General features: G+C 37.9%; 2 protein-coding genes across 10 annotated transcripts in view; one reads left to right on the top strand and one right to left on the bottom strand.

Annotated features, from left to right (window-relative positions):
* EIF2A (eukaryotic translation initiation factor 2A) overlaps positions 1-16,037 on the bottom strand; it is a 38,130-nt gene extending 22,093 nt beyond the window's left edge. For 4 of the 9 annotated variants that reach the window (XM_082459561.1, XM_082459565.1, XM_082459568.1 and 1 more), the window contains exons 1-3: positions 15,888-16,036; positions 6,537-6,606; positions 1,568-1,642 (exon numbers count right to left, since the gene is read on the bottom strand). In XM_082459561.1, coding sequence (XP_082315687.1) covers positions 1,568-1,642; positions 6,537-6,606; positions 15,888-15,939 — 197 coding nt within the window. In that variant the 5' untranslated portion in view covers positions 15,940-16,036. Of the gene's footprint in view, positions 1-1,567; positions 1,643-6,536; positions 6,607-15,887 lie in introns of all 9 variants that reach the window. The other 5 variants (XM_082459563.1, XM_082459569.1, XM_082459564.1 and 2 more) reach the window with 4 other exon arrangements.
* A 142-nt stretch (positions 16,038-16,179) lies between these two features.
* Positions 16,180-20,781, top strand: SERP1 (stress associated endoplasmic reticulum protein 1). The gene is made up of 3 exons (XM_082459711.1): positions 16,180-16,710; positions 17,002-17,077; positions 18,256-20,781. The coding sequence occupies exons 1-3, from the start codon at positions 16,627-16,629 to the stop codon at positions 18,294-18,296; spliced, it is 201 nt and encodes a 66-aa protein (XP_082315837.1). The 5' UTR covers positions 16,180-16,626; the 3' UTR covers positions 18,297-20,781.
* The last annotated feature ends 1,508 nt before the right edge of the window (positions 20,782-22,289 follow it).

Below are 22,289 nucleotides of genomic sequence, written 5' to 3'. Positions count from 1 at the left end.
GACATATTAAGAGGACTGAGTGGAATCCAACAGAAAACAAAGTGGAGATATGACATATAAAATAATTAATAATAATTGCCAAAGTGAAAATAGACTTATTCAATAAACTGTAAGCTAGTAGAATAAGGGATACCTCAAAAAGGTAATAGGCAATGAAAAGATGTATGGTATGTCCCATCAGATAGTAAATTTCTATCAACTCATTACCCAAATAGTGTAAACTAAAATATGGATTTAGGGACTTTCCTGGCACAGTGGTTAAGACTGCACTCCCAATGCAGGGGGCCTGGGTTCGATCCCTGGTCGGGGAACTAGTTACCACATGCATGCCGCAACTAAGAGTTCCCATGACACAACTAAGGAGCCCACCTGCCACAACTAACACTCAGCGCAACCAAATAAAAATAAATATATATATAGATAAATATTATAAAAATAATGAAATATGGATTGAAAAAAAAAAAACCCAAATACCCACAATAGGTTACACCTAAAGAAATAAGAAAAGTTGAGAGTACGTCCTTTCTTTGAGGCTGAGAGTAAGACTGTCTGTTAACACTGTGAATAAGACCCAATATAATTATATTCTTAATCATCTGAGAGTAGTAGTTTGTTGGTTGGATTCAATAACTTAAAAAAAAAAATACTGATGAACATTTTTAATTATAAAAGCTAATTCTGCCAGCTACTTATAGTCATAGAAGTGAATCAACTAATTCAACGCAATCATTTTAGCATTTTTAAAAATCATGTGTTAATCCAATCTGACCTGATAGCTGAAAGACCTCAGAATATAGTACCACTGTGTAAGAAACATTTAAAATATACTTTTCAAAAGGATGTAATCATTTTTCCCCCTTTAAAAAACCTAAGATATTATATCTGGCTAAAAACAACAAAAATAACTTTAAACCAAGCAACAAATATTCAAGCATTTTCCTGGTTCTGTGAACTGAAATACAGTGACTATGGAAAATTGAAAAGAATTGGTTTTCTAAGTGAAATTATGAACACTGAACCAAAATACTTTTTTTTTTACAAGACCAATTTTATAATCTGATTATTTTATGTAATACAGACTATACCAAACATACTTTTGAATAACTTATACTTAGATGACATGCTGTTATACACAATAAAACTAACAGTAATAAATATAGACAGTTGTTAATAAGTTAACAGCAAAGATATAAGGTACCTACCATAAACAAGCAAAGAGAGTTTTTCTCTAAGTGTTAGTGCAGAACTTAAGAAACCCTAACCAATCACTTAGAGCACTATTTAAAACAACTTCTCAGCTTCTTCTGCATTAAATTAATTGCCCTTTTTCATATGTTACTTTTTAATTCTAAGTAATTAGAGAACTCAAAGAAGTCCTGGCACATAAATAGAAACTAACAACTTTGGAGATGTTCTATGGATGTTATATTGGAGATAACACCTAACAGCACCAAGACATTAAAAGATAGACTTTATAAATGACATCCAAATACATGTTATTCACATAAAACAATTATGTTTTATATTTACAACACACACATAGAATGTTATATAAATGAACACTAACTTTTCTCCGTTGCCCCAGGCAAACAAGGTCCCATCCTTACTAAAGGTACAGGTTTTGCAATTTTTCCCAGATTCTCTGAAAATAACAAGAAAAAAAGCTTAAATTAATAAGCATTAATATTTTTAAAAATCTGATTAAAAATCCTCAATCTTACCACAAATTTAATGACTAAGAACTTACATAAATTTTAGAAAATAATTCCAAAATGCTTTAGCCTACCAAAAATACTTTCTCGCTTAAAATGCAGTGCCAACTACCACTGTAAAGCTGGAAATTGATTTTATACCAACAGACCAATGTTAAGTAAGAAATAGAGCTCTTTTGGGTAAATAACTAGTTGGTGTGAAAACCCAAAAATGTAGGTGTATGTGGAAGCTACCAGCTGTCAGCCCTTATCTTGAGAGAGCTGAAGGATTTCAACATGGGGGTTTTGTGAAGAATTTCCCAAACTACCTGCATAACAAAACAATGGTGGATAAAATCCCCTCCAGTGGCCAAGAAGTGACCCTGGATTTGAAGGACAAAGACGTTCCATCAATTTCTCATGTGCAGACACAGAAAGTATAACAACGATAAGAGGCTTTTCACATTAAAAAAATATGGATGCAGGATTCTGTACAAAAACTAACCTGTGGAACTTGAACTTCTTGGCAACCTTCTATCAAACGATCAAAACTTTAAGTACTGTATCTCTCAACTGGAGATGGCTACTGTGAGTACATCTCCCAGTGATAATGAAGACCCAAACAGAAATGTGTGCGTGTGTGTACAGATGTCCATATGTGTAGTCACAACATTAGATCAGAACTTTGTGGCTAACAAGTATTTGAAATGTCAAATAACGACACACAGAGAACTGACCAGTACACCCCTTCTAAACTGGACAATGTCTTTGTTTCTGTTGTTGTTGTTTTAAATAAATTTATTTATTTTATTTATTTTTTATTTTTGGCTGCGTTGGGTCTTCGTTGATGTGCGCGGGCTTTCTCTAGTTGCCGCGAGCAGGGGCTACTCTTGGTTGTGGTACGCGGACTTCTCATGGCGGTGGCTTCTCTTACTGCGGAGCATGGGCTCTAGGCACACGGGCTTCAGTAGTTGTGGCTCGTGGGCTCTAGAGTGCAGGCTCAGTAGTTGTGGCACATGGGCTTAGTTGCTCCGTGGCATGTGGGATCTTCCTGGACCAGGGCTCGAACCCGTGTCCCCTGCATTGGCAGGCGGATTCTTAACCACTGCGCCACCAGGGAAGCCCTGAACACTATCTTTGCATTAATTCATCTGAAGATGACATTTGTGTTTCTGCAATCATACAATAATGGTAGCTTATCCTCAGTGTGTAGTTACTAAAACATTTTTTTTTCTCACTCCCTTACATAAATAGCTATAACCAAGATGTCCTCCATTCTATACTTGTGCAACTCATTTCTGAACCTTAGGCAGAATTTTACAATTATTCTTTTTAAATCCTACCCAACTTTTGGTCTATTATTCCAGCCTACTGATATCTACTTATATCTTCATTTTCCCTTTTAAAAGCATTAGTCATTCCTCACAGATTTAAGTAAAATATAAATTATAAAACATCATTCTAAGCTATCATCTAAATTAATTATGAGAATATTGGATGACCTTTGAACAAGCTCCTGTGGCTCACCAATAGTCCTTCCCTCAAACTAAATCAACTCATTAGTCAGCTGACTTCACAGCTCTTAACCAATGACAACTCTGTCACTAACATCATTCAACCAAAAGACTTTCTCATTTCTCAGATACTTTGCTAAAATCATGCTTATAGATCTATTCTGATGTGTCTGGAAATTCTACTCAGAAAGGAAATGAGATAAACTTGAAACAATTTATTCTTAGCAAGCTCATTTTGACTCCAATAATTACCTCCTTATTGTAATGATTATAAATTGTCTTTTTAATAACTCATTCTAGAATTATGTTTAAGAATGAAGGCAAGCTTCCTAGACTATAGTATCCAGACTTCAATTCTTTTCTTAATTTTGGCAATTCGAAAATTTTGTCTATTTCCTTCTGGAACAATCTTTTAAATGAAAAATTTCAAATATACACAAAAATAGAGAAAAAGTATGATAACCCCCCTACACACCTATCACCAAGCTTAAATAATTATTAACTCATGGTCAATTTTCTTTAATCTACTCCCTACTTTCATATTTAATGCCAGAATATTTTAAAGCAAAACCAGATGTCATATCATTTTACTCTATACTTCAGTATGCGTCTCTAACTGACGCGGGCATTTTTAAAAAACAGAACCACCACCATGCCACTTCAACTCATGAAATTAACAATAATTCCTTACTATCATTTAATACCTAGTATTTGGATATCCGGTTTTTTAAAATTTCCCCAAGTCATTCTAATGTGCAGCCAAATTTAAGGACCATTCATCTAAAAGCTTGATTAGAAGCAGGTTTTTAAAAATCTTCATAGAAGGTAAGTACCGCATAGTTCCTATTGCAACTTACCAGGAGACACATAATGTCTCCTTGTTCTACTCTTAGTGACACTGAGATTGTAGTGGACTCATTATGCGCCTCCTCAGACTCACCTAATCCTTCCTGCTCCCAGGCACCAGCTATTCAACGAAGAGACCTGGCCACCTCATCTCCTAACACCACTGGTTGTCTCAGACTCTCCAAGAATGAAGGCCACATTTCAGCACGGCTTCCATTATGCCTATTGCAGTAGCAGGAAGAGAAGCACTGGCACTCAGATTCAACCCGAACAGATCAAAAGAAGATTCTGGCTGCAGACCAATTTCGTACCCATCCTCTTCAAAATAGATTGTTCTAAGGCACAGTGGTTCTATACAACCTCTCTGGAGAGATTCTGCATGACCAAGCAACTTGGATGGATTTTGCGAATCTGTGGTCAGTTCAGTGCACCTCACTCTATATTTGCTTTCACTTCTTCCTTGTCTCATTTCCCTTTCCCCCTCAATCCTGCTGCCTTGGGACTGCACATCCCAATGAAGTGCAGCACAAAAGCTTTAACACAGACTCTTATTTTCTAAAGTGGTGCTTTTCAAATATTAATGTGCATACAAATCACTGAGGAGCTGGTTAAAATACAGATTTTGATTCAGTAAGCTGAGTAGGGCCTGAGATGTTCTGATGTTTGATTTCTGCACTGGCTCAAGGTGATGCCAGTATGGCTGATCTTGGGCCCATATTTCCTGTAACAAGGTTCTAGAGAACTGAGTCTAATAAAAAAAATGGTCAATAGAGTCAGATGATGTCAGCCTGATTATAAAGTTCCCTATCAACAGTTCATCTAACAGCATCTTTTAATGATCATTTGTGTAGATCAGTCGTTCTCAAAGTGTGGTCCCTAGACTTGCAGTGTCAGCATTACCTAGGAACTTGTTAAAAATTCTAATTCTTGGGGCCCTGCCCCAGATCTAATGAATCAGAAAATCTGAAGAGGGAACAGTATCCTGTGTTTTAACAAGCTCTTCAGATGATTGTGATGCGTGCAAAAGTTTGAGGACCACTGATACATGACTTCTTTAGGATAACGAAATGGTGATTATCTAATCCCATCATTCTTTTTAAATTTATTACTGTTCTATAAAGAAGTTTTCCTCATCAACAATTTGGTTACTGAAAAATAGTTTGTATAGGAAAGGCAACATAAATGCTTGATTTTTTCTTTCTTTATCAATTTTCAAAGTAATGAACAAGGATCCCATCGACTTCTAATGCTGACCAATAAGATTTGGAGGGAGGAGGATTTTTTTAGAGACTACTTATATACTTAACATGTCTTAATTCTTAGAGTCATTATTCTTCTTAATGCTCAAATTGTCCCATCTAAGGTTGGTATAAACCCCTTCAGGTTGACTCCTGTGACAGTTTAGCAAAACCCCATTAGCCTTTTATAACTTCCTCGCTTTCTGGCACAAGATATGTATGGCTCAACTCATACATTTTTCGTCCTATACCTGGAGTTGACCACTCCTCCAAGGAACTGGTTCCTTTTAGTGAAGAATGGCATTTAGAGATCATAATCTGTGAGGTATTTACTGCTACCAGGTTATCACTGGCTCTAGGCCTTTAGAGTGGACAGACCTAGGAAATACAAATGTTTTTATGAAAAGAAATCATGAATTCATATTGATACATGCAAGTCTATCTCCCCACTTCACTCTTATGCTGAAACTTTGGTTCCTAATGACATTAATATAATTATTTATTTGTCTTACCCTACAATAGATTTAAAAGGACAATATCAATTTTCTATTAATAATAAAACTATTGAATGCATTTAAGAATATTGCATATCATCATATGGTTATGTCACCAACTTAATATAAAGCTAGGTTCACTTGTTCCCGTTTTCCATTTAAATTTTTTTTTTAATTTAAAACAACTACTTGGTCCAAAGTTGAAACTATATATACCAAAGTTCATTTACAGACATGTCCCCTGGATCTTGCAATTCTCTCTCCTCCTACAGATAATCACTTTTGTCAGTTTTTGGTTTACCTTTCCATTATTTCTTTTTGGGAAAAATGTCTATTTATCTGGCTATATATTTATATGTATATATTTTTTAATATTTCTTCATTTCTTATACCTTTCTCATTCTATAATTTATCGAAGATTATAGGCAGTGGTTTGGCTATCAGATTTGCAGGTTTTTCCTCAGTCCCTAAGATAAAATTCTTCTAAGCTAGAGGCATGAACTGAATTACACTATTGTCTACACCTTTTCTTTTAAACATGCTTAAGCTATGATTTTCAAATCTAAAGATCATTTTTCTTGATAGAGAATATGCATTCTTTCATTCTTTCCATCTTCTGTTAATATTATATAATATGTCCCAAGAAACTAGCTTATCTGTTCTTTTTCTTTTTTGTTCAGAATATAACAACAAAAATACTTTAGAATGCATTGTATAGTTCTCTATAACATTACTCGACAAAATAAACCATACCTTGGAAACACTGTGCTTTCTGTAAAATGTGGTGGTCCATTCACCATGTATAGTCCTTCTGACCCTCGGACTAAAGAAAAAAAAGGGAAAGAACCACCATTACTTTGTTAATAAATACTCAGTTATCACAAATGTTAAAAAAAAAAAAAAGCTTTCAGTCAAAATACTAATGAAATCATTAAACATTTCACAGAACTATCAAACATCAGCATTAAAAGGGCACATTTTTCTTCCTCTTTTGCATAAAATCATATAACTGCTGAGAAATAAATAGGTAATGCAATGGACTGAATGTGTCTCCACAAAAATCCTCACGTTGAAACCCTAATCCCAATGTGATGGTATTGGAAGGTGGAGCCTTTTGGGGGGGTTATTAGATCACAAAAGTGGAGTCCTCATGAACGGGATTAGTACCTTTATAAGAAAAACACAGAGGATACAATAAGTTGGCAGTCAACAAACAAGAGAGTCCTCACCAGACCCTGACCATGCTGGCACCCTGGTCTCAGACTTCCAGCCTCTAGAACTGTAAGAAATAAATTTCTGTTTATAAGCTATCCAGTATGTGGTACTTTGTTATAACAGCCTGAACTAAGACAGGTGATATCCCTCTTATTTCTTTTCCTATAGAGCATATTCATTTAGTCTCTAAGGAGACTACTTCAATAAATCCACTTTTATCTATCTTACAAGAAATCTCTGCATTTGCATTGAGATACAGCATTCATACTTATATTCCTTCATTCAAATGGAAAAAAGTGATCTTAGTATTATGTTTTCACATTATTTTCTAATCTCATTTTCAAAATGTATAGATGTTGGAAACAGAATTAGAAGCTGAGTCTAAGTTAAATCTTCTTTGTATCAGCTTACTCTCTCAAGTAACTTTTATAATTAAAAACTCAAAATTGTAACTGTCACCAGTGAAAGGCAGTTGTACTATAGTAGAAAGGACATGAACTCAAAGGTAAACCTCAGTTCCTATCTGACTGTGGAACCTTAGATACATCGCCACCTCTTAATCTGTGCCCCAACCAGCAAAATATAAACTTTAAAATACTGTGTGCTTTATATAAAATAATAACATAAAAATATAGTATAAATTCATTCAAAGTTCTTAAAAAATATGACATTATTAATATATTTACAATTTCTCAAGCTAAGAGAACAAACAGGATGAGATACATTCATTTACTAAGCTCCCAATGATAGTAGTATTCTAAAAAATTAAGTGGGAACAAAGTTCAAGATTAAATAAGCAAAAACATCTACAGAACTAGATTATACTTTTTTAAAATGGCTGAATTAGAAGCTTCTAAAGCTGAACCAAATAAAATGATTCATTCATTCAGCAAATGCTTACTGGAGAAAAAAAAAAAAACTACCACCAAAACCTTATGTTGAGTACTGCAGATACAATAGGGAGGAAAATCAGCCTTGTCCTTGACCTCACTAATCAGATAATTAGTCAAATATATGGAAATCTATAACTGCATTTAGTGCTACAAAGGAAAGATATGAGGCTACTAGAGTGAATAATACGGAGTTTTAATCTAGAAGTGGAAGGTTAGGGAAAGCATCCTTGAATAAATGATTTGCGTGCTGAGATCTGAAAGATGAATAGCAGTTAACAAGCAAGGAGAACAGTAACAGGTGCAGAAACTCCGAGACAAGAGAGATGACAGTGTCACAGGAATGGAAAGGAGGCCTGCGTGGCTGGAAGGAGGTGGATCTGGAGAAGAAAACAGGGCTCAGACCAAGCAGGATCCTGTGGCTTAAGTTAGGCAACGTTGGACTGCAGCCTAAGAATGTTGGGAAACTTCAAAAAAGTTTTAGGCAGATTTTTAAAACCAGACTTGCAATTTGAAAAGCTCAACTTGGTACAGTGTAGAGAGTGAACCAGAAGGCAGTAAGATGTGAAGAAACTACTCAGGATGGTCTGCACTAGTCCCACAGGAGAGATAATAGAAACTTCGGGAATTCCCTGGTGGTCCAGTGGTTAGGACTCCAGGCTTCCACTGCCAGGGGCCCGGGATCCATCCCTGGTGGGGGGAACTAAGATCCTGCAAGCCGACCAGCACGGCCACAAAAAAATAAAACAATACAAAACTTGGACTAGGGTAGGGCAGTGGAAATGGAAAGTGGAGAATAAGTGTTCAATATTCAAGAGAGAAAACTGACAGGACTTGGTGATGAGTAACTATTTTATCAGCTAGAACTCCTGCTAGCAGCAACACTATAAGAGCTGAAGAAAAGAAAAAGTTTTACTGAAGTCCATGGCTACAATTTCACTTGCTTCCTTTTCTGCCAGCTAGTCAGAAATCTCCCACTCTTCAGCAGAAAAGTTGGTAGCTAGGGGCCACTCTTGGCTCCAACTCTGATCCCTATTTCCTTTCCCTTCTCAAGGGACAGTTCTCATAACATCAATTTTCTACCTGTAAATTAACTAGCTCAATCTTCAGATATTGAAAGTAATATAATCTACCTTCCCAAAGTAAATAATTTAAAGTTAGAATGAGGGAATTCCCTGGTGGTCCAGTGGGTAAGACTCCACACTCCCAATGCAAGGGGCCCGGGGTTCAGTCCCTGGTCAGGGAACTAGATCCTGCATGCATGCCGCAACTGAGTTTGCACACCACAACTAAGATCCCGTGTGCCGCAACTAAGACCTGGCGCAGCCAAAATGAATGAATGAATGAATGAATAAATAAATAAATAATTTTTTTGTTTTTAAGTTAGAATGAAAGTAAAAGAACCACTGACAAACAAGATAAAAATCTATGTACTCATGGAGCTTCCATTCTAGTGGAAATGATGAAAAATAAGGGAGTAAACACGTAATTGAATGATGAGTTTCTGGTCAGATATCCACAAGTATACAACTGGATACCATGTTTCCTCATATACTAAACTGAGTCGCCAAACTGCTGTGGGTAGTTTGCCCTTGAATAGAATGGAGTCTAGCAAAGTGTTCTACATATATCAAAATCTAAACTCCTCACACTACGGCCTACAAGGCTCTATACCTGGCCCCTGCACAGCTCCATGTGCTAGGCAGTAGGGATCTTAAAAAATGAGTCCATCACTACACTCAAAATGATGATTTCAAAAGGAGCTCAGTCTACTGCTACACCTTGAATGAAACACTGACGATATCTATTCTAAAAATCTCTAATACATTTAGTAAACATTTTGTGCCAGGAAATGTTTTCCTAGAAGACTTGCAAACTATGAAGTTTAATTCTTTAGCATCAGAAATTCTCAACTGCTTCTTGGCGTTCTGGCTAAAATCAAGTATTCTCTTACTACACAGGCAAAGCTGTGCTGTTTCTTGTCACCAAATCAATTGTCTGCTGCAATATAACGTATGATACATTATGATTTAGAAGAAAACAAGCCATTCTTTTCTTAATACTACAGTTAAGGTTTTAATAAACATTAGAGGGATTAATAAAAAATGAATTTCCCAAACTAGGGGGTTTGCAGTTGTCAGATTACACGTTATCGTTAGGTTGCATAAAATTCTGTCAGCCTAATGAGGTCCCTCCCACAAGCTGCAGTGACAATTTAACTCACTAATCGCTCTTTCAAAATTCTCATACTTACCTAGGAAAACAAAACGGTACATTATCAGTGTATACCCAATGAAGCCGAAATACTTTTAAAATATGCCATATGATAATGCAATCAAACCATGCTCTATTGCCTTAACACATGCCTGAAGTGACTGGCAAAAAAGAAAAAAAGCTTTCCCTAGCTCATCTCAGCTTCTTGTGTTCTCATGACACTTGTACCTAGTGACCTTGGTCCTCTGTATTTGTTGACTTTGCTGTTATTACCGACCACAATGTTTACTTGGTGAAAATTCAAAGTTTTCGTACGTTATATTAAAGTGACAGCTGTACCTCAGAACCCATGAAGGTAGCCTTCTAGCCACAGCAGTGGGAACTTTCAGGGTATTCAGGGCAACCAGTACGGGTACAAGGTTTTCCTCTTCCAAAATTTCTATTTCATACTTACATCCCAAACTAAGACATGTAGAAGATCCCAAAAGAGTTGCTAAGACTGAATGTTTACGTACCCCTACCCCAAATTCATATGTTGAAACTTAATCCCTAATGGTATTTGGAATGGCTTTGGGGAGGTAATTAGGTCATGAAGGAAGAACCCTTATGAATGGGATTAGTGCCCTCATGAAAGAGGCCCCAAAGAGGTCCCTTGTCTCTTCCACCATGTGAGGACACAGTGCAGAATGGCTGTCTATGAGCCAGGAAGCAGGTGATCACCAGACACTGAATCTGCCAGTGCCCTGATCTTGGATTTGCCAGCCTCCGGAACTGTAAGAAATAAATTTCTGTTGTTTACCACCCAGTCTATGATATTTTTGTTACAGGAGCCAGAATGGACTAAGACAGGAGTGGGGGAGAAAAACTCCCACTTAATAATGCAGATTATGAACCCAAAATCTCAGAAGGCAACACCGACAGAAAAGTCAGTGTGAAAAGTGCCATGTCTTTCTTGCTCAAGTAGCGTTCAGTCTCATGTGGCTTTCAATTACTGGTTTTAGTATGTTTCTGGAGAAGCAAAATCTTGAGTCAAATTAATCAACTGCTTTTCAACATGCATATGTTCACATTCTAAATAAAGAACACTTTGAAAACAAAAATTAAAAGGTTACATAGTCTATGATTCCATTTATATAACACTTTTTTTTTTTACGGAAAATACATTTGTATTTTGCATAGAGATGGAGAAAAAAGGGGAACTGTTGTTGTTTGAAATTTAGAAGTACATTTCAATTGCCCCTTGAATAATAATCAAGATAATTTCACTAGGTAGTCTCAATAATTTTGTATTATATTAAGGTTGTTATTCAATATTTATTACAAATCATTATGTTCGGCCATGCTATAAAAACTTACTAAAAAAAAATGGTTGGCTTTTCACCAGGATATATAACACTCATGAAATGACAAAATTATCATGATACAGGACAGATCAGTGGTTGCCAATGGTTACAGTTGGAAGGAGGGTCCAACGATAAACAGGTAAACATCTTTGTGGTGATAGAGCAGTTCTATATTCTGATAGTGGTGGCTACATGAATCTACACGTGATAAAATATAGACACGCACAAACTAGTAAAATCCAAATAAGGAGAGCAGTTTAGTAAATACGACTGTACCAGTGTCAATTTCCTGGTTTGGATAATACACTATAAGATATTATCATTGGGGAAAGCTAGGTGAAGGATATGCAGGAACTTTCTTTATTCTCTCTGCAACTTCTTTCAAATCTTAATTTATATCAAAATAAAAAGGCTTTTTAAAAGCCCATCCCTTTTTGGTAATACTTTGTTCACAGTACGGCAAGAAATAAAACCAATCAAAAGTCTGTCAACATTTCTCAGGAACTGATTTGCCTGGGAATACAGGACAGAGGTGTTAAATTAAAATTAAAAATCAAATAGACCAGGATTTTTGTACTAAGATAAAAACATATCCTGCAAGACAAAAGTACATATCAAAGCTACTTCATACACTGATGATACTGTTGGTTCCCATTAAATTAGACAACCTTTGTACATGATGCTTTACAATAGATATGTCTGTTATATGTGAACTAATTATCAATTAAATTCATCATAAAAGTCATATTGAGTCATTATAGTTTTGTTCATACATGTAAACCACTATTTAAAACAAATATTTTCTTCCACACTTCCCTACATAGAAGCATAACTATGAGAAAGTGCTGTAAGACTTTTTGGAACCACTAAGATACTATACTGGATTTATTAGTTTGAGCAACTTCTTATACAAACTTTAATACATGGATATACAAAGTTTATAAAAAATCACGTTCATAACAGAACATAAACTGCATTATAAGTTAATAAAAGCAAAAATAAATATGGACTCAAACTCTTTTCAATAACTGAAACAATTTTTTTCTACATATGAATTTCTAATGAGGAATTCATTTTAATTAGAAGCAACTAAATGTAAAATAGTGAGTAAAATGTGGGGATAGCTTAACATAGTGTATTGACACTTGATATGATTCCTTATTTTTAGTGATTTTCCCCTTTAATCAAAAAGGATCAGCAATATGTTCTACTGGAAAGAAAAATCTAGAATGCTAAGTTCTTTTCATTAAAGCAACAAATAAATGCCAGAGTTTCACACAGAATAACTGTTTAAAAACAATTACATTAAATACTGTACCTACATAGTATCTTTTTAAAACTTACTAGCCTTTCTAGATACCCACATACCATTTATTGCTCTAGGCCTGAGTTAATATGAGAAAACTACTGGACTTCAACAAACAAGGGTCCTATGCCAGGGATATGGTGATCATTATAGTATGATACTTTTTCCAATGCTTACATCCACTGAAGTATATATCAATTTAAGAAAATGACTCAGTCTTGATTATCTCAATGGCTTCAATTGGCAAGCTGATTGGACAGTATGGGCTTCATGTAAGGGCTATTGTTGTTTTACATGCCTAGCATCCAGGCCCCCCTTTTAGGAGACATTAGTTTTCCTCTGGGAAATATCCAGGGGTGAGGATATAATTTGGTCCTGGTGATTTGATTAAAAATTGACTGATTCAAAGATGAGCATGAGCCAAGCCAAAGGCAGCCAGCCTTGAGACTGGCACAGATGTACACTTTCCTCTGGGGCTGTTGAGCTGGTTGAATGTAAACCTGGAGCTCCCAATTAGAACATCAGCCTGAGAATAAGTTTAATCAGAAAGAAAGCAAGAGCTTAAGGAGGAAGGAAAACAGATTTTTGGAGTCATGTGAATACCTGGATGTAACAGTAGAAGCTTTAAGGTTACATGAGCTTTTTTTTTAAAAAAAAAAAAATCCCCTTTTCGGGGCTTCCCTGGTGGTGCAGTGGTTAAGAATCCGCCTGCCAATGCAGGGAATACGGATTCAAAGCCCTGGTCCGGGAAGATCCCACATGCCACGGAGCAACTAGGCCGGAGCGCCACAACTACTCAGCCCGCGCTCTAAAGCCTACAAACCACAACTACTGAGCCTGCATGCAACAACTACTGAAGCCCACGCGCCTAGAGCTCGGGCTCCGCAACAGAAGCCACTGCAATGAGAAGCCCGCGCACCGCAACGATGAGTAAGCCCCGCTCGCACAAACTAGAGAAAGCCCACGCGCAGCAACGAAGACCCAACGCAGCCAAAAATAAATTAATTTTTTAAAAATCCCCTTTTTATCTGCTTTAGCTTTTTGTCATTTCCAATTGAAAGTCATAATAAAATTTACTGCATAATCTTTAAATTATTCACAACTCCAAAGTCCCATAAGTCTATATTTAAAAAAAGATTTTGGAAGTAAAAGAATCTATTATTGACTGAAATACCTATACTAAGAATGTTTAAAAGATTCATCAGTGTGTTCTAGTGAAAGAAAAATGGGCCACGGAGTTGAATGATTGAATATAATCCTGACTCTGCCAATTTGCAATGTGAATTTCTCTGAGCTGCTATAAATATGAGAATATTCGGAGCAGACGCACTATATAACCCTTAAGCTCTTACGAAGTCCTTGATCTTAAGCACTAGAAGAAAACTGTCACTCTTGGTTAACCTGACTCCAGATAAAGTGGTTATCATTCATTAAGTTATTCTTCCATTAAACACTTAGTGTCTATTGTTTAGCAGGCATTGTACTTGGCACTGAGAAGACAGGGATGAATAAGGCTCTGCCCCTGCCATTAAGGAATTCACAGTCTAGCAGGAGAGAAAAGCATCTAAACAGCTAGATAATCATCCTATGTGATAAGTGAAAAAAAACAAAAACAAAAAACTTCAAGTATATATGAGGTACCAAAATAGGCTGGGGAAAGACTATCTGCGAAGAGTAAGGAAAGACTTCACAAAGTAATGATGTCTAAAATGAAATTTAAAAGATAAAAAGACGTCAGCCAAATCAAGAGGAAGAGGGTAGTGTTAGACTGAGGAAATAGGTTGTTCAAGGGTTTTATGAGCAGTTCAGTACTGATGGAGAACAAAATAGGATAGGATGGCAAGGAGTAAAATGAATGACAAGAGCTATTCAAGGATTATAAAGGGTTCCATATGCTATGCTAAACAGGATGGAATTTACCCTGCAAGCAGTCACTGCAAAGATTTTAAAAGGGAAAAAAAAAGATCAAATTTTAAAATGTACCAATTTTTAAATTAAAGTTCAAAAAAAGCATTTAGTATTCCAAAATTACAAGTAACATACAAGCTACCTTTATGAAGCTACAGAAATAAATTCATTTAGTTACTTTTCAAGCAGTATCTGCCTGGCATGTTATCTAACAAATTAGTCAAGTTCTTGATAAATGTCTGGTGAATGAACTGTGGTAGCCAGATTGAATATGAATGGGCAGGGTGCTGAATAACAAAGATCTCAAAATGTAGAATGGTGAAAAGTGCAAAAGCTTTTTAAGGTTCCTTCCAAGTCTCGGGGAAATAATCCCTTTCCTCAAAAGTAGACAACCTTTCTCTCAATGGCTTCTTTTTCCTTAATATGTTATTATTAAGTTATTGGGAACTTATAGCCTTCTTTTCCCTCCTAACTCCCCTCTCCTTACTTGATGCTCATATATGAGACTCCAGCCATTACTGTAATCCAGAGTCACCAATGACATTGTCTAAGACTAAGTTTATTATCTTCTCCAACATTATAAACTCTGCCTCAGCTTCGAAACCTCAGGAATCCTGTAATGTTCTAACGTTGCTACTTTATCTTTATAATGTTCATTATATGCTACCACCCCAGAACACATTCTCATCCCCTTAAAACCTACACTACCGCAGCTCCACTCGCCCTACTGAGTCCCACAAATTTCATTAAAGCAAGGAGTGCAGGATTTGGTATCACTTAAATTCAGGTGTACTTAAGTGCGTGGTTATTCTAGTAGACCGAGTCATACGTTTACGTTTTTTTCTTATTACAGAGCTAAATGACTTCACCCTGTCAACAGGGCCTGTCACCAAGTAAGCGTTAGTGTAACACCAGTATTGCAGACCCAGAGTAACAAATCCCACTAGCACTCTTCGTTCTTATGCCCCTTCCTCTATTCCTGTAGAACTTGAAGTGTCAGGAAAGAATGATGGATGGGCAAAAGGGAGGGGGGAATGCTGGAGCTCCGAGGCTAGAGCCTAACTTCCGACTGCCACGCTACACCAAGAAATCCAAAAGGCCCTCCGGCTCTCCTGCAATCCACAAGAAAAGGCGGATCAGACTCCAAGGCTTCTCGGGTGGTGCCCAAGGTTAGAGACACAAAAGATACTGCTCTAAAGAAATAATCCCTTGCTCGTTCAGAGCTCACCTGTAAGGAGCGGCGTGGACGGCGCCATCTTGTCCCGGAAAGAGAAACTCATATGCTTGGGTCAGAGTTCACGAGAGCCGAACCCGGCCCCAACACGTCTCCTCCGGCGTGAGACGGCGAACTGGTGTTTCCGGGGCCGCCAGCCTCGGGGCCAATTCACTTCCGGTCAGAGAGAGACACGAAAAAGGAGCCCGAACGCGCACGCGCAGCTCTGGGGCAACACTTCACGGAGCGTGGAGGGGCGGGGCTAAGGCTGGAGTGCCGGCCTTCGCCCTCCCTCTCCCTCTTCCTCAGCAGGCGGAGCGTGCACTTCCGCGGGGCGGAGCCGGCCCAATGCTGACGTTGGCAGCCGAACCCGAAGTAGTTCGAGGCGACGGGTTGCACCGTCCCGTTGTTGCGTTGTGTAGCGTTGCGTTCCCTTCCTCTCAGTCTACGCTCCTGGCGGAGGCCACAGCGGCGACGCGAGAATATCCCGGCGGCCTGCTCTCCTCCCGTGCGCCCGTCTCGCTCGGCCGGACGGTCCGGCGTCGTCAGTCAGCCGGCGGCCCGCGCCCAGCTAAGGGCTCAGCCCCCCGCGCCCGCCGCGCCCAGGCCCAGCGGCCGGAGCTAGCGCCCCACCTGAGAGCCTCCTCGCTCCGGCGGCGCGTGCACCGGGAGCGGAGCGTCGGTCGTAGCGGCCCGAGGAGAAGCGAGCGAGCGAGGCCCAGGGGTGGCCGGGGCAGGTGGTTGCGCCGCGAAGATGGTCGCCAAGCAGCGGATCCGTATGGCCAACGAGAAGCACAGCAAGAACATCACCCAGCGCGGCAACGTCGCCAAGACCTCGGTAAGGGAAGAGCGGGCGCCCCTCTCGGTTCCGCAGCCGGGTATGTGGCCCGGGGCCCGGGGCCGCGCCGAGCTCTCTTCCCCAGACCCGGGCGACTCAAGGGCCCGAGGCCGCGAGCCGGACGCTAAGTTGGGAGCTCAGGGAGGTGGGTGCCGGAGCCGGGCGGCTCGGGAACGCAGGGGAAACCAGTGAGGTGCAGGGACCCGGCGACCTGGCCCGGGGTGCAGGGTGAGAGCTCGGGGTCAGAGTGGTTTTTTTTGCATTGGAGACCGTGGATTTTCCTTTTTGCAGAGAAATGCTCCCGAAGAGAAGGCGTCTGTAGGACCCTGGTTATTGGCTCTCTTCATTTTTGTTGTTTGTGGTTCTGGTAAGTGTTTTGGGGGCGACCATCGGGTAGGGTGTTGGATGACGGGTTGGGGATGACGTGGTGATCCATCAGTGGTGAATCCTGCCCGCATAGTTCTCAATCCACCTGCCGGGAGCTCCGCATAATTCTGTTTTATGTGAACCCAGTTACTTGTCCCACATATGCACAGAGGGTGGTGCTCTAGAAACTTCTCCCCGCTTGATTTGAGCTCACAGGGGAGCAGAAAAGGAGGTCAGGTCCTTAGTAATGATCGAGTTGACAAATATTAGACCAAAACAAAAAACAAAAACACCTCCCAGAATGAGAATTTAGAATATTTTGCAACCTTTGCGAAAGAGAAGCTTATGAACATCATGTACATACGGATGTTCGAACTTAATTTAACATGTTCCAAAATCTAATGTTTTTATGTCAAAATTGGATGTATTTTATAAAGTAAAGCTAGTGCAAAGAATTGACTCATTGTAGAGGAACTTGTACCTGATTGGCAATTTAACGTGCGAGACAAATGTTTTTAGTTTAATAAAAGAAATGTTTGACATATGGTAGGGAAAAATAGTTATCAGGGCAGACTGCTGTTAGAGTAGTAGACTCTTGCCCATGGAGATGGATTACAGAATTTCTTCTTTTCATCTTAATATGCAAGCTGTTAATATGGAAATACATGTTTCTGTTTTACACGTTCTGACATTTTAAAGTTACTGAGGTTTCTCTTGAATATTTCACTTTGCCTGTCTCCTAAACATACCAATTGGAAGCTTTCCTGATAAATGGCCAAGAGCCAAGCAATTTATGTAACCTAAAGATTATTGAATTTCAGCCTTGTGAGAATGAGGAAATGTGCATATGTTACAGGCCAAGTACACCTAATGTTTAGGGTTAAACCAAAATAATTGTATGCTAGAAAAACCTTTTTGCTTTGGTGCTTTAATTTCTTTCTAAAAATCACTGCTTATTTGGTAACTCTCTAGACATTTTGGCATAAAATTCAAGGAAGCTGAGGCATAAAAAAAATTGTATTATTAAGGTAGGCCTGTGTTCATTTTACTATGAAGTTACCTAGTACTTGCAAGTAATTGTAAGGGTATTTTTGGATTCTTGAACTACCTTAATATTTGTCAGTTGCCAGGCCTGTTTTATTCCAAGCATGTTTTAATACTTGCTCTTTCTCTTTACAGCAATTTTCCAGATTATTCAAAGTATCAGGATGGGCATGTGAAGTGACTGACCTTAAGATGTTTCCATTCTCCTGTGAATTTTAACTTGAACTCATTCCTGATGTTTGATACCCTGGTTAAAAACAATTCAGTAAAGCATCCTGCCTCAGAATGACTTTTCATATCATCCTTCATGTGTCATTCCAAGGTTTCTTCACAAGTCATTCCAAGTTTTCTAGTCCATACCACAGTGCCTTGCAAAAGCACCACATGAATAAAGCAATAAAATTTGTTAAGCTACAGTAGTGGACCCTACTTATTCAGTCAGTAAAGAGTAAGTTTTTTTTTTTAATGTGGTTATTAGAACAGTATACAATATAGGTAATTAGATTGAATCTGTGTAGACAGGGTCTAGATCTTGTTAGCCCTAATGTGTAAATGCAATTAGCTTAATTTAAAATTTGGAATCCTACGGTTTTTATATAGCTAGGCACTTTACTACTATTTCTTGAATTCAAAGCACACTCCCATAGAGGGTCATGTAACCGTCCTGTAATAAGGTGCTTATAAATGGAACAACTACACAGCCTAGTTTTCCCGAAATCTTTAGCACCTAAAAATTTTAAAAAGCTTCTAAATGCCTAATATAAAGGGAGATGCTTATAGCCACAACGTCTATTTTAACAATGTTATTTCTATTACACTACCTTGGACTTTGCATGAGTGAATATACTAACGTAAGAGGCCGTAAGAAAACAACTTGGTTGAGCATTTTATAACTTAGTCACTTCGGTTTCACTAAAAGCAGCCATGGTGGAGTAAAGTCAGGGAAGGTTTTTTATATCACCATTGATTTCACCAGAATTACTTTAATATATCAAAGGGGTCTATTATGCTCACAACATTTTAGGAAAAAATAGTACTAAAAATGGATGCCTCATCAGGACATACTGTTGAGTCCAGTGTGCCGTAAGACAGCATGTTAATAGCACTTCTAATACCAAAAAGGCACATCAACTGCAAATTAGTTTGGAAATGCTTTTTCTTGATTTATGATTAAAATTCTGTTAGGGTACTAGATACATCAGACTAAAGTGTCATGTGAAATTAAATGGATTTACTGATAAGGATCAGTCTTTAGTCTTCCTTTGTTGTATGATTTTATAGGTTATGATGATCAAACTTTCTTTTTACTAATGGTAAGGGTGAGTGATAAGGCAGGTTTTGAGCTTTCTGGTACTGTTGAAAATTTCAAGTATTGGCTATTTAAATTCTTAGCCATAATGATGAAAAAAGCCTGAGAGGTGTCTATGTGTTAATGAGTTGGAAAGAAAGCTGCTTGTTTGCTGTGTTAATTGCCTCAGGATACCTCTTGAAAATAAGCTGTTTTAAGAGGAACAGAAGGGAAATCTACTACCTAGTCTATATACAGTGTGAACCTCAGAGCTGGTACCCCTAAGTATGGGGAGAATGAAGGAGAGGAGTGGTTAAGGATTTTTAGGAACTTGACTAGAATAGGAAAGGGATCTGCTGACCTTGGGCCAGGAGGTTTTTACCTGTATTGTTACCTGCCTTTCTCACCCAGGAAATCAACCCCTGTACTTGTTTCCCTCTTGGAAACAAGTGTCTTGGTTAACTAATTCTATTTTGTTGTAACTTAAAAAATGAAAGTTATTGTTCTAAATTCATAGCAGGTGCCTTATTCTTTGCTTTGAGTCAAACTATTCCATATCAGAATTTCCCTTGGTTTCCTATAGATAACTGGCTTTAAGACATTGAGGGTTTTGTTTTTTTTTTTAATGTACAGTGTCTGTTAATTTGACTGTTAAATTGCCATAGTGAGCAATCATTTTACATATGTAAAGTTGCATTCCCTTTGTATATCATGTGTCATTACCAATTGGGTGCATTTTTAAGGATGAATTATGCATGTTTGGGTCAATGAAAGCTATGTCATTTCATTTACCCTTTAAAAATAAAGATCCCTGAATATTTGATGCCTTCTAAAAGGAAATGATTTTATAGAGTTCTTATCTGAGTATACTTTTTATAGTTAATAGAAAATGATTTTAAGGAACGCCTGGTATGTTGTACTTGAGTTAAAAGAAATAGTATCCAGAGGCACAAATTTAAGGTTTTAACTGGGAATAGGTAGCAAGAAAAATATATAAAAGCACAATGAATTAAATACTTTCCCAACTGGGGTTTACCCTCATCGCATTATTTGAGTCTGGTTCAAGGAAAAAGCACAATTTTTTTCTTTTTTTTTTTTTGATTTCCCTTTCCCAGTTGAACTTTATATGTCATCTAATGTTGAGCACAATGATGTGAGAATAAATACTTTATCGGGGTTGTCTACATTATCCAATTACTCTTTGTAATTTAGCTATAACGTTTCAAGGAGTTGTCAATGATTTCATTGTATCTGTTGGGTTGTATATAATGTTGCTCAAAATGATTGGGCTTCCAAAATAAGTGAAGATTTTCATTGTAACAGAATGCATTGTAATAGGCTTTGATTTACATTAAAGAAATGTATATACTCAACTGCAAGGCCATGGCTATTGTCACTGAGGTTCCTGGAGTTTTGTTGGCACAAAGGACTACCATGTAGTGCTGGATTATATTCTTGGGAGGTTCAGCAACAAAATTTTATTATGCTTTTAGCATCTGTAAAATTTAGGACATCATCAGATTTTCCACTTAGAAATTGTTCTGAAGTTTGATTTACATTTACCTACGTATTAGTTTTTTTAACTTGTCATTTTAGATGCAAACCACAACTTAAGAGGTAGGAGTTGGGTTCAATAGCAGATTCTACGACACTCCCTCAGAGAATCCTTTCCTGTCTAAACACAGTCCCACTCTAGCTGCTTGTACCACTTTATCTTCAAGTTAGAACAAAAATGTCCAAATCTGGAAAGAGTGCTAATGAGCAATAAAATGCTAGAAATCAAGCTGAAGGGAAAAATTCAACTGTCTGGACTTAAATAATTCAAAGTAAATTCATATCAAAGAATCAAAGATAGAAATGACATAGAGGGCTTCCCTGGTGGCACAGTGGTTAAGAATACGCCTGCCAACGCAGGGGACACGGGTTCGAGCCCTGGCCGGGGAAGATCCCACATACCGCGGAGCAGCTAAGCCTCTGCGCCACAACTACTGAGCCTGTGAGCCACAACTACTGAGCCCACATGGCACAACTACTGAAACCCACGTGCCTAGAGCCCGTGCTCTGCAACAATAGAAGCCACTGCAATGAGAAGCCCGCGCACCGCACCAAAGAGTGGCCCCCACTCGCTGCAACTAGAGAAAGCCATGCACAACAATGAAGAACCAAAAGCAGCCAAAAATAAATTTATTTTTTAAAAAAATGACGGGAAATTTAGTACAACTGCCTCCATTTACAGATAAGTAAAAAATTCATTTATTCAGTGAATATTGAGTAACTTATGTGCCAGATCTGGAGATAGATATGTGAATACAGAATCTCAGCACTCAGGTATCTTTCAGTCCAGTAGTGAGGAAAAAGACAATACAAAGAAAACGACCATAATTGTGATAAGTCTTTCAAAGGAAAAGTAAAACCAGATAGATGGTGGATTTGCCCTCACAGAACTAGTTGAGGTAGAGTAGAAACTAGAGCCGAGAGTTCCTGACTCACTCAACCATCTAGAAACCATAAGAGTGACTGCAAAATACCCACACAGGACACTTCTGTTTTCATGAGCTCTTTCCTTCTGCTTTTAGCAAGCTAAAATTTTTTTTCATGTTGCCAATTTAAAGAAGAAAGAAAAAAAGTTTGTCCTTTTATGGACGCAACTTTTTTTTGAAAATGAATTTGTGACAAATTTACTATTGGTGTTTCCTGTACAGCACAAAATTAACAGATCAAATCAGTAATGTTATTCACTTTCACATATTCAAGAGTACATTTTGAAAAGTAGTTTTGCTTAATTTCTTTATCTGTGATGTTGAAAAATAATTTTTGATAGCCCAGTAGTCAAAAAAATACCGATATGTGCTCTCCACAGATAAAAGTTTCAGTGAATAAT

Source organism: Balaenoptera physalus (assembly GCF_965194825.1).
Source record: "Balaenoptera physalus genome assembly, chromosome: 4".
In the NCBI taxonomy this organism is placed as follows: Eukaryota; Metazoa; Chordata; class Mammalia; order Artiodactyla; family Balaenopteridae; genus Balaenoptera; species Balaenoptera physalus.
This window is presented reverse-complemented; position numbering and strand designations above follow the sequence as displayed.